Genomic DNA, 12,432 nt, shown 5'->3' with positions numbered 1-12,432 from the left:
GCTTAGGAGGCGCGGGGAGGGGGAGCGCCCCCAGGGCAGTGGAGACTGGCAGAGCTCGGGCACACCTGGCCGGTCCCTTCCCCGCGCCCGCTCCCTCAGTCCTGTCCCCGTCGGGCTCCGACCGCCCCTCCGCGCCCCCTCTTCCGCCCCCGCCCCCGGCCTTCCTTCCTCCGGCCGCGGGCTAATCGGCTGTGACAGCTCGAGCCCTCAGCAGCTGAGCGGTGTCACTGCGAATTAGGCAGGCACTGAGCCCGCCAACAGCAAATTACTCGTCGTGGCTGCTGTGCTGGAGCAGCGGCCGCGCGCGGGCCGCGACTGTGGCCGCCTGAGCCTCGGAATGGCAGTGGGCACGTGTTCGGAGCTCCGGTGCCAGTGAGGGTGTGGCGGGAGAGTGGGTGCCCCGCAGCCCCCTGCCCTCCCCACGGCCCGCCCCTCCCAGCGCTGCAGCCCCCCCCCCGCCCCCAGGCCTTCCAGCTCCTGCCCCTCTGCCGGGCATGTGCCCTCGCCCAGCCCAGCTTGTCCCCCTCACCCCCGTCCCCCTCCCTGGCCCCTGCGCTACCTACTGCTCACCAGGCGCAAATGCAGGTCGGCCGCCCCGCTGGCTCCGTGCTTGCCTAATTTAGGCCCTGGCCCCAGCCCTCCCTGGCTGGTCCCCAGGGAACTGTCCTCCTGGCCCTGGGGCGCAGCCTGTGCCCTCTCCCGGGGCAGCTCTGGCTGTAAGAGCCCAAAGTGGACCCAGGGGACGGGATGGCACCCAGCTCTGCCACCAGGTGACACTGCAGTCTGGGCCCAGTGCCCCCAGCCCCTCCCTGCAGCTGGCGCTCCCACCCGCCCCTCCCCAGCTCAGAGCTCCTCCCCCAAAGAGCTCGCCCCCCCATCTGCCTCCACCCACTGCCCCCTGCTTCCTCCCCCACCCCCTCCACCTGTTCTTCCACCTGGAAAGCCAGCGCCTCCCCCAGCAGGCCCCGCCCTACCCCCCCAAAAGGGACCCCCAGGGGGTGGGCTGTCTGTCCCCTTCCCAGTTCTGTCCCCACCTCCTAGATAGGCCTTGGCACACAGTAGGTGGTTAATCAACAATTTTGAGTGAATGAATGAGTTCCCTCCCCCTGGAGAAAAGGGAGACTTCCTTCCAGGCTGGCCCTCCTTGGGCCCCAGAGTGTCTGTGGAGGGCAGGCTGAGCGGGCCTTGGCTCTGGGAGAGCAGGGTGCCTGCACCCCAGCAGGGCCTCCCTGGCCCATGGCCCGACTCCATGGCCTCAGGAACCGCTGATCTTGCAGCTGGGCCCAGGGAAGTGACAAGGCCAGTCCTGTGGTCAGAGCAGCAGGCAGGGCTGGGGGCTGGGCAGGGGGCAGCTGTGGACTCCGCAGGACTGGAGGCCCTTCCCTGTCCCCCAACTGTCCCCTCAAGTGCTGGGGACAACCCAGCCTGTCATCTCTGTTGCCGGCTCAAACCTGCTTCCCAGAGTGGCTGGAAGTAAGGAGACCCAGGCCCCCGGGGTCTGGGCGAAGGCAGCATTCTCTTCCACTCTGTCCCATGTGCCTAGGCCCTGGACCGCAGTGACCCAGGGCCACAGCCACAGGATGGCATGACCCTTCCTTGGGCCCCAGGCTCCGGCCCCTGTCTGGTGGGCAGGTCACTGGCCTGTCTTCAGGTCGGAACACTTGTCCCTGTCCCTTCTAGGCCAGGCCAGCCCAGTCCAGGGGTAAGTGAGGTCTGGGCTCTGGACCTGGAGGCCCCAGGCCTGTGGAACTGGCGACAGTCCTCACTGGGGCAGGCCCTGGCTGTGCACCACATGGTGGGCTCGGGTGAGCCTGAAGAGGTGTCTGCTCTTAGCCCAGGCAGCGGCTGCCTGGGGCTTCCTCCTGGAGGGCACCTGGGCTCTCACTGGCGGCCAGAACGAGAGAGGACTTGCAGGGTCCCGGGTCCAGCAGAACTGACCAGACGGCGGCTGAGGGTGGCACCTGCTGGGGTGGCCGTGTCAGAGCTCACGAGGCCACAAGGCCAGGGCAGCTATAAATAGGAGGCTGGGAGGGGCCGTGGACAGCTACCCTTGCGCAGAGCAGGGCTGCCGTGGCAATGGCAGAGAGCAGCCCTGGGGACCCCGGGCCAGCGCTGGGGAGGGGCCAAAGCTCCCGCTCAGAGTCCTTCCTGGAGTCAAGCAGCTGGAGGACGAGGGGAGCAGCTGCGCCCTGTGCACGCGTGTTTGGGGCGTAGGGACCTTGCAGACCTGGAAGATGAGGCCCAGCTGGGCGCTCTGTGTGGAGGGTGGGGGCCCATGCTTGCCCCTAGAGGCCCCCGCAGGGGCGGAGCAGGGCTGGGCTGGGGGCGGGGTGCTTGGGTGGTTAGTGAGGGGGGAACAGCTGGGGTGTCCCAGCTGTGGTAGGTGAGGGTCGGGGGAGAGGGACCTCCGTCTCCCACAGCAGTGGGGCAGCGGTGCTGGGGGCAGGGGGTGGGCGTGTGGAATGCCCAGAGCGCACGTGGTGGGCGGGGAGGGGGGCCGCGGGTGTGCCGTCTTCTCTGCGAGAGTCCCTATGTTGAGTGTGTGTGCAATGAGTGCATGTGCCACTGGTCACAGGTCACACACGCGGCCACCAGGCCTCCCCCTCAGGCCTGGGAGGAGATACTGCCACCCCCAACTCCATCGGCCGTCTAAGGAGCTTGTGTCCCTCCCTCGGAGCTCAGGGCCAGGGCGGGCATTTTTGTCCCTGCTGTGGTCCTCACTGGGCCTGGCACAGAGCTGGGACTCAGACAGAATATGAAGGAACAAGGAACTGAAGAATGGATCCCCCTGGGGCGGGGTGGAGGCCGCCAGGTGTGTTGGGAGCCCCAAGGTCCCAGATGGTCCCCTGAGCGTCCTCCAGGTGATGACAGAGGATGGAGGTGTGAGCTGACAGGGCCTGAGGCACAGGGACAGCCCCTGCCTCCTGCCCGGAGTGACTGAGGGGAGGGCACCACACGGCTCCCTGAGCATCCTGGCGGGCGCGGAGTGGAGGCTTGTCCTGCAGCCTGGACACGGCGGTCACAGTCACTCCGACCGGGCCCAGGGCCCTCACTGCCCGGCCAGCTCCCTCTCAGGCCCGTCCAGGGCACCAGTCACATCGCAGTCACAGGGTCCTGGGGACAGGCTGCCGCTCTCCGAGGTGGGCCTCCAGTTCTCACTGGTCCGCACTCCCGGGCCCAGCCCCGCGGCAGCGGTGCCTCCCCGGGCAGAGGTCCCGGCTCCACTCTGCACTCCCGGAGGACTCGGGAGCCTGGGGTGCTTCCCTGCAGGAGCTTGGGGCGGGCCCCCCCCCCAATGCCTTTGGGAAAAGATTGGTCTCCAAACACAAAATAAGCGCCCGCCCCCCAGTTACTGCCATGCTCTCGGTGCGCTTTCTCCTCTCCTTTTTATCCTGGAGGGAAAACCAACGGAGAGAAGGGAGCGGTGGGGGGCAAAGAGAAAGAGGGAGGGACGGAGAAAAAGCAAGAGAGAACAGAGGAGGGAAGGGAAACCAAACCCAGCCCGCAGCCCGGCTCGCGCTCAGGCCCGGCCGGCGGAGGAACCCAAGCGCTGCCGCGGGGAGCGGGGGTGAGGGGCTGGGCTCTGGGAGGCCCCGCGCGCGAGGGAGCCCCCCGCCCGGGCCCCCGAGAGCTCCGCCGAGCTGCCCGGCCCTCGGCCCCTGTCTCGGCCAGGAGGGAGGCTTCCCGGGGAATCCAAGGTGGGAGGGAGGGAGGCCCCCCCAGGGAAAGGAAGGCGCCCGCATCCGCGCTGGCCAGTGCCCTGCCCTCGCCTCTGGGCGCAGACTCCGGGCCCCTCCTGGGCGAGAGCCTCGGCGGGCCGACCCTCCTCTCCGCCGTCCGAGCCCCGCCCCGCGCGGCGGCGCCCAGATCTCGTCCCTTTAAGCGGCCCCCGCGCGCGCGCATTTCCACTTCTCAGCACCAGCACTTGGCTCACACTCCGAGACACCCCCCAGTCTCAGTTTCACGCTAAGTCAGAGGGGAGGGCAGCCGTCGCCGTGCCCTCCGTCTCTCTGATGGAGACACTAAACCAAACTCAGGAGGTGTCCCCCTGGGAACTGCAGCTGTCCCAGCCCCCAGGGGGAGACTTGCTGTCCCCAGACGGAAAAGCAGCACAGCCCCCTCCGCAGAGAAGAGGCGCGGCAGACCCTTCTCCAAGCGTGCAAACAGCAGACCTTCCCCGGACTCCATCTCGATGTGAACGAATGGAGCCAAGGCCGGTGCCCTGCAGCGGCCCTGAGCCCCCTCGGGTGGAAATCCCAGAGGGGCCGCCCTCTCGGGTGCCCCCACCTCCCAGGCCTTGGCGCTTCAGGTAGGAGACCAGAACGCAGGCTCAGAAGAGTTGAGGACAGTGCCTTTCACAGAGACGCCGTGGTGCCCCGTGCAGGGTCACTGCCAAGGAGCCTCAGGCAGAGGCCCGCCGGGCCTGCCTTCCTTGGGGGTCAGGGCCACCCTGTGCGGCCCTCCTCCCCGAGAGGCAGCCCAGGGGTGGCCCGGCAGGTGCCACAACTCTGGTCAGTCTCTCCCGGTCGGCCCAGGCGGGTCAACCAGAGTTAAGGCAGGGCCCGGGTCGGGCACCTCTTTTTCTTTTTGTTCTGGAAGAAATATGGCAAAAACAAAAGCCATAGAAAACCAGCCAGGCTCTAGCGACTTTTGGATCTAAACGGGTTTATTTTGTGTTTTCTTCTTTCCTCAGCTTCGTAGCAAATGAAAAAGAACCCACCAAGACCCAATAACACAACAAAACTTTCAACAAGTTGGTGAACCTCCCGCGCGCAGCAGGAGCAGGCGCTGAAGGAACACAGGACCCGCTGGAGCCCGGGCTGGGCGGCTCGCAGGGCCGGGAGCACAGGCCTCCCCACCCTATATCCCGGCTACTCCAAAAAGCCATCAGACTTTTCAAAAAGAATCCACAAACAAAACGAAACACATTTTAAATTAAAGTAAAAACACGTTCTCCACCCGCCCCCATGCCAGGAGATTCAGGCGAAACCTCCTCTTTAAAAAAAACCCTTTTTTTCTTCTGCTAGAAATACTGTGCATTACTTTTTTTCCCTTTCACTTCTCTTGAGGGTTAAAATAAGATATATTTCCCCAGGAGTCATAAATACAATCTGGTGCATAGACAAATAGCAGCACGGGAGTCCGGGCCAGCCCCCACCCCCCCCCCTCGAGTACAGTAGGGCAGCGGGACTGAACACAGCAGAGATAAAGCCCTCCGGCCTCAGTCTCTAGAGACGCCGGTGGCAGGGTGGGGGGCAGGCGGGCAAGAGGGCAGGCAGGGGCCGGGCCGCTCCGAGCGAGCCACACATGCTGGGACACCCGGACGTCGGAGGGCGGCCGCGGCGGCACAGGAGGGAGCGTCCTCCGGGACTTTCTTTTCTAATCACCGAGCAAAATAAATATAAATACTTCGAAAATAAGACTGCTTTAAAAAGGAGTAGAAAAGGGCAGGGCAAGGGGCCGCAAAGAAAGGAAACGAGGGAGCGTGGGGCGGCGGGGGCTGCCGGCAGTCCCGGCGGGGGCGGGGGCGGGCGCAGAACCGCCTTCCGCGTATGTACAAGCGGACGCCAGGAAGGACTGCGACCCGGCCCAACTGTCCTGGGCGTCGCCGCGCTCCGCGCAGAGGAGTCGGGGCAGCGTCAGGACGGCGGCCCGGGAAGGGTCGCGAGCCGGGAGCGAGGAGGCCGCGCCGCCAGCAGGGGCCTGGGGTCTGGCGCCTGCAGGCGCAGCAGCCCGGCGCGCGGGGCGGGCCGGCCGGCCGGCCGGGCCGGGGGCGGTGGCGTCAAGGCGAGGGCCCGCGCGCAGCGGCGGCCCCGCCGCGAGTCCCCGTCCTGGGCCGCGGAGTCCGGGCCGAGGCCCTGGGCGGCCTGCGCGAGCCTCTCCCGGCGGCAGCGCGGGCTCGGGGTCCCGCGCTCACAGGAAGAAGTCGGGCGCGGCCTTGGCCCCGCCGGAGCCGGCCTGCGGCGGCGAGGCCTCCCGCGGGAAGCCGGCCCCGCCCGCGGCCCCGGGGCCACCCCTGCCGGCCAGCTTCTCGTATTTCTCCTTGTACAGGTCCCGCTCCTTGGCCAGGCGCCCCACCTCCAGCTTCAGCTGCTCCACCTGGCTCTGGAGCTGGCACTTCTCGCTCTCCAGAATGTGCCGCTGCTGCACCCGCTTGAAGCGACACGACTGCGCGTAGCCGCGGTTCTTGAGCGTGCGCCGCTTCTGCTTCAGCCGGATGACCTCCTCCTTACTGAAGCCGCGGAGCTGCCTGTTCAGCTCGCGCACTGACATGGACACCAGCTGGTCGTCGGAGAAGCGCTCCTCCAGGCGCACGTGGTGGCCCGCGCTGCCGCCGCCGTGGCTCGCGCCGCCGTGGTGGCCTGCGCCGGTGTGGTGGTGGTGGTGGTGGTGGTGGTGGGCCGGTGGTGGTGGTGGTGGGTGGCGTGATGCGCGCCGTGGTGGTGGCCGGACCCCATGTCGTCCGCGCCGCCGCCGCCCGCGAAGCCCTGGCCCCGGAAGGCCTCGTAGGCCGCGGCGGCCGCTGGGTGGTGCGCGCCGTGGTGCGCGCCGTGGTGGCCGCTGCCGATGAGCGCCTCCACCGCGTCCTCGGGCGTCAGGTTGAGCGCCTCGGGGTTCAGGTGGTGCTGGTAGCCGCTCATCCAGTACAGATCCTCCAGCGCCGGCTTCCCCGAGGCGCCCCCGACGGCGCCGGGGCCCCCGCTCGCCGGCCCCGGGGCAGCCCCAGCCTGAGCCGCCCCGCCGCCGCCCCCGGCCCCACCGCCGCCGCCGCCGCCGGTGCCCGGGCTGGGCGCGCAGAAGCTGGGCGAAGAGGGCACGGAGGAGCAGGGCGTGCTGAGCGGCGTCGAGGACAGCGAGCCAGGCGGCAGGCGGTGGCAGAAGCGTTCGGCCTCGGGTGGCTCCTTCTTCACCTCGAACTTCATCAGGTCGAAGTCGTTGACGTACTCGATGGCCAGCGGGCTGCTGGGCAGCTCGGCACCCATCGCCAGCTCCGCGGCCATCGCCCGGGGGGGGCCCCCCGCCGCCGCGCCCGGCTGCGCCCCGACGGGAGGCGGGAGGGGGGGAGCCGCGGGCCTCTCCCCCCCTTCGCTTCCCAGAGGCGGCGGGTCCCTCCGGGTTCGGTGGCCGGGGGCGCGGTGTCCCGGCAGAGGCGTGCGGGGAAAACTTTCACTCAGCCAACTCAGGGGCGGTCGCTGGGGATGCCGCCAGTCAGCCCTCTCGGCCAGCCCCGGGTCGCTCCCTGGCGGACGCAGGCCAACCGCGCTCCCCTTTTCCCGTGCCGGCGGCCGGGCGGGTGGCCTTAGGGCCACCGCCTCCAGCAGCTCAGGTTCCCCGCGCTCCGCCCGCGCACCGCCAGCCCCGCCTCCACCGCCGAGCGCCGCGCAGCGCGCTCCCCTTTATAGTGCCGGGCGCTCAGTTCCGCCTTTATGGGAGGGGCGCGCGCCCCCGGGCCAATAGGAGCCCGAGACTCGCAGCTCTCATTTGCCTATCCCCATGGCAACCCCGAGCCCAGCTGTCAATCTCCTGTGAGGAACAGCTGTGGGAAGGGGTGGTGACCCGCCGCCGCTGGTGAGAGGAGGGGACAGGGCCCTCTGGTGGCCGTCTCGGGGGATAGCACGGGCAGAGGGCTCCGTGCGGCTGGGGCTCACCAGGGCCTCCTGGGGCTTGCTAGGTCGCATGCGGACTCCTGGGCCTCGTGTCCGCGACTGGGCGCCCACAGAGTCTCGGGGAGCAGAGAGTGCTCTTCGGTGCCTCGGTCCCCCAGCTGCCCAGATGGTCGTGACCCTGCAGTCCCTTCCCAGGGTTTTTCCGGCCAGCTGGGAGCCCGAGTCCAGCCCCGCTAGCGAGGTGGCGCCGGGACATTCCGGCCTCCCGACACGGGTGACACTGCGCAGCTCCGCCGGGCACTGCGCGGGAGCACCGGTTATTTTTAGCTCCGCAGTTCAGGCGGGTTCAGGAATTTAGTCAACAAAGTTGCTGGCACCTCGGTGCGGCGGGCGGGCTCCACCGCAGGACGCCTGGCTGCAAGGGTTGCAGCCGGAGCAGGTGGGGAGGGAGTCGCGCCGGTGAAGGGTCGGTGCCAGGGACCCCAGTATGGGAGCTAGAGCCTCCGGGAGGGGAAAGCCCTGGGCTCAGGGGTCGGAGGGACCCCGGGGCGGAAGGAGCATGGGGTGCCAGGCCTGGCACCACATTAGGAATCCCAGCCCCAGCTGCCCACCTAGTGGTGGTGGCGGGGGCGCTGTGCTGGGTGGGGTCGGGGGATGAGGGGGAGTGGAGGTGGGAGCCTCCAGTGCCAGGGAGGGCTGGGCTCACAAAACGAGGTTGCCCAGGCCTGGGTGACTGGGTAGGAACTGTGGGGGAGTGGGTTCACCCGGAGCAGGGCAGTGGTCCCTGCCACCGCCCTCCAGGGTCAACTGAGATGGGAGGGGCCCCTCATTCTATGTACTGTTGTTATATGACTTTGACATTTAATTTTTTTTTCTTTTGCTTTTTAGGGCTGCACCTGCGGCATGTGGAAGTTCCTAGGCTAGGGGTTGAATCTGAGTTGCAGCTGCCAGCCTACACCACAGCTCAGGGCAATGCTGGATCCTTAACCCACTGAAGCGAACCCACATCCTCACGGATTCTAGTCGGGTTCATTAACTGCTGAGCCACGAATGGAACTCCTAAAAACTCACCTTATTTATTTATTTATTTATTTGTCTTTTGTCTTTTCAGGGCTGCACCCATGGCATATGGAGGTCCCCAGGCTAAGGGTCCAATCGGAGCTGCAGCTGCCAACCTACATCACTGCCACAGTCACGGGGGATCCGAGCCACGTTGGCGACCTACACCACAGCTCACGGCAACGCCGGATCCTTAACCCACTGAGCAAGGGCAGGGACTGAACCCGCAACCTCATGGTTCCTAGTCGGATTCGTTAACCACTGAGCCACGACAGGAACTCCTAAAGATTCACTCTTCAATGCAATCATGTATGCACAGAAGGAAAAGTCTGGAGGAACTTGGGCAGGAAGTCCCCAGGGGCAGCTTAGCCTTGTGCGGGGGCATTTATCTACCAGGGTTTTTGCCTTGTTCTTGGCATGGATGTCTATTTTATTTTATGGTCGCACCCATGGCATATGGAAGCTCCCAGGCCGGGAATTAAATCTGAGCTGCAGCTGCTACCCATGCCACAGCTTTGGAAATGCCAGGTCCTTAACCCACTGCGACCGGCTGGGGATTAAACCCATGCCTCTGTAGTGACTCAAGCCACCGCAGTCGGATTCATAACCCACTGTGCCATAGCATGAATTTTTTTTTCTGCTTTTGAGGGCCACACCCCCGGCATATGGGAGTCCCCAGGCTAGGGGTCGCATCAGAGCTATAGCTGCTGGCCTGCGCCACAGCCACAACAACAGGGGATATGCCACCCACACCACGGCTCATGGCAATGCCGGATCCTTAACCCACTGAACGAGGCCAGGGATCCAACCCGCATCCTCATGGATGCTTGTCAGGTTCGTAACCTGCTGAGCCACGATGGGAAGCCCTCCGTCTCTTATTTTCTAAGAGACATGTCATACAATGAGGAGGGAAGCCTCGCAGCCTAAGACACCATGGCCTCGCCCCACTGCACATGCTGGCTACCCCTCGCCCCTTCTCCTTGCCCCCACATTCCTCTGTGGCGAGGCAGGGCCACACCTAGAGCAAGGACCCACGCCACAGGCATGGTCCAGCCAGTGGGAGGACCGAGACCCCAGGCCAGGTGCTTGGGCTCCAGGCCAGATTCCCTGCCAGGTTTGGGGCTCTTTTTATTTTTTAAGTTTTTTTCACCACTTTCACAGCACGTGGAAGTTCCTGGGTCAGGGATCAAACCTGTGCCACAGCAGCAACCCGAGCCACAGCAGTGACAATGCTGCCCATCAGCAAACTTCGAGGTCCCCTTTAAAGCCCTCGGTGTTCAGAGGGGAGATGCCGCATGTCGAGCCGGTGGTGCGTCTGCCCTTCTGAGTGAGAACATTGCACTGGGCTGCTTGTCCGGCCATCTCGCCTCTGCCTCTGCGGCTCCAGCCAGTCCACTGGACCAGCCAGGCCCCTGGCCCCTCGGGGTTCAGTGCCAAGCTCAGGAGGTGCTGGGGCGGGGCCTGTGCCAGCAGGAGCCTTCCTCACAGCTCCTGTTCTTAGGACAAGGGACACCGATCCACAGCCCCGCCCCGGCGACATCTCTGGTCTCACCCACTCGCCTGCCTTGTCCTGAGAGGTGCAGTCGGGCAGGTGAGGCCAGGGTGGTCCTGCAGGTCAGCCCCGACCCCCCCAAGCCCACCCTGAGCCACCTCGAGGTCCACAGCCAGCCACACCAAATCGGAGACGGTCCCCACACCCAGCCCCAAAATGTTATGCTCAAGGGTTGCTGGCCCCGCGCCAGCCGGCTGGCCACTGGGTCACGCACACAGGTCCTTCATGAACTCCTTTCCCTGGGGAGGGACAGCAGAGCCAGGCCTGTGGCAGAGACTCTGCTTTCCGAAGTGGGGGTGGGGGTGGCACAGGGGCCTGCGGGGCACCCTGGCACCAAGCAGAGCACCATATGCTCCTGCCTGGTTTAGGCGCCTGGTAAGCTCCCCCAGCCCTGGACTCAGCCTTGGGGTCGGACTGGCTTCCTACAAGGTCTTGGGCCAGGAGACCTGCCCTCAGCCCTTGGCCGTCCCCGAGCCTTGGGCGCCAGAGCCCCCGGGGAGGCCCTCAGCCCTCTGGTGCACTTGCTGCACTCAGCCTGCTCCCTGGCTCTGTGTGGCCTTGGCAGAGCCTCGGGCCTTGGAGGGCTTGCACGACCGGCTGGTGCCCTGCAGAGTGGAGAGTGGGCGAGGCAGGCTCTCCCAACCGGGGAAGGTGCTGTCCCTTCCTGATCTGGCAGTGGCTCCAGGCTCGCCCCTTTCTCTTCAGAAACTCCCCCCTGGCCTTCCCGTCGTTGCCCAGCGGAAATGGAATCCGAGTAGCGTCCACGAGGATGCGGGCTCAATCCCTGGCCTCGCTCAGTGGGTTAAGGATCCGGCATTGCCACGAGCTGTGGTGTAGGTTGCAGACGTGGCTCAGATCCTGCGTTGCTGTGGCTGTGGTGCAGACTGGCAGCTGTAGCTCTGATTTGACCCCTAGCCTGGGAACCTCCATATGCTGCAAGCGCGGCCCTAAAAAGATGAAAGAAGGAAAGAAAGAGAGAGGGAGAGAGAAAGCAAGTCCCTCTTGCCACTGGTGGACCCAGAGTGGGGCCAGTACACGGAGGTGCTCCCAGCCGGCCGTGGGCCCCCATCTGCCAGGAACGGCCGTGGCTGGCAAGAGGGCCGCAGGGTCGGCATGCAGGTGTGCTGGGTGCCCACGGCGGCCCAGCAGAACAAGGCTGTCTGCCCAGCTCCCTCGATGCTGGAAGCCAGGAGAGGAGCACGTGCCAATCCCACGCTGCCCCGGAACAGGGCACCTTCTCCCCATCCAGCTCCACCACGCCGTCCTGGGGCCTCCCCCGCCCACCGACCTGTCAGCACTTGAACCCAAGGAGTGCCACAGGGACCACCCGTGGGACTCGTCGTTAAAGGCACCCCAGGGGCCCTTACTGAGCACCTTCTGTGTGCCAGGCCACCTGCCCGGGGGCGGCTTCCACCATCTTCCACCTGGGAGGTGGCCCGGGGGTCCCTGGTTCACCGCATTCACGGGCCCTGTGGTGGATCTTTTGTCCTGGGTACGGCCGGGTGGGTCCCTCTGACCCTGACAGCTGCGAGAACTTGAAGGCTGGAGGGACCGGACAGCTGGTGGCTGGCAGACGATGGGGCTGTAGCTGGACAGGCATCTCCACACGGCAGCTGAGTGGTTGGCCTTCCTCGCAGCATGGTGGCCGGTCCCCAGGGTGAGGGTCCAAGGGGGCCGGGCGGTGGCACCTGGCATTTCTGTGAGCACCGAAAAGACAGGTGCAGCAGGGGTCTGCCCACATCCAAGGAGGCACAGACCCCACCTCCTACAGGTCAGGAGAGGGAGACCCACACGGCTAAAGCATCTTTGGAAAATGCAGCCTGCAGGTGTGGGGATGAGAAAGCGGGAAAGAAACCGCCGCACGGTAAGGACACTGCGCAGCCTGTCAGGTTCCCACTGCTGGGCAGCAAACACTGCAATTCCAGCAACTTCAAACTGCACGCGGCTCGCTGTCTCCGTGCTGTGGTCGGTGTGCGCAGGGCTGGGGTCTCAAGGTGGGGGGCCCTCTCCGGCTCTCAGGACCAGGTCCCCCACAACAGGGCGGGGTCTGGACAGTCATTTTTGCCTCTGGATGCGGCTCCTGAGCTGGGGTGAGTGGTGATCGGCCAGCCAGCCTCATGGACGTCACTACGTGAAGCCCCAAGCCTTTCTGTCCCGAAGGGCTTTTCTTCGGGGGCTCTGGGACTTGGGCTGGGGGGACTCCTCTGCACTTAA

At 65.8% G+C, this 12,432-nt stretch overlaps 1 protein-coding gene across 1 annotated transcript; it reads right to left on the bottom strand.

Moving 5' to 3' along the window:
* On the bottom strand, positions 4,646 to 8,228 carry MAFA (MAF bZIP transcription factor A). Its single transcript, XM_021090536.1, is given in 2 exon segments — positions 4,646 to 6,405; positions 6,408 to 8,228. Coding segments are annotated over 2 exon segments (1,086 nt in total). The 5' UTR covers positions 7,002 to 8,228; the 3' UTR covers positions 4,646 to 5,913.

The sequence above is a fragment of the Sus scrofa genome, chromosome 4 (assembly GCF_000003025.6).
Source record: "Sus scrofa isolate TJ Tabasco breed Duroc chromosome 4, Sscrofa11.1, whole genome shotgun sequence".
Classification (NCBI taxonomy): domain Eukaryota; kingdom Metazoa; phylum Chordata; class Mammalia; order Artiodactyla; family Suidae; genus Sus; species Sus scrofa.
The sequence above is the reverse complement of the archived record's forward strand: the minus strand, read 5'-3'. Positions and strand labels throughout refer to the sequence as shown.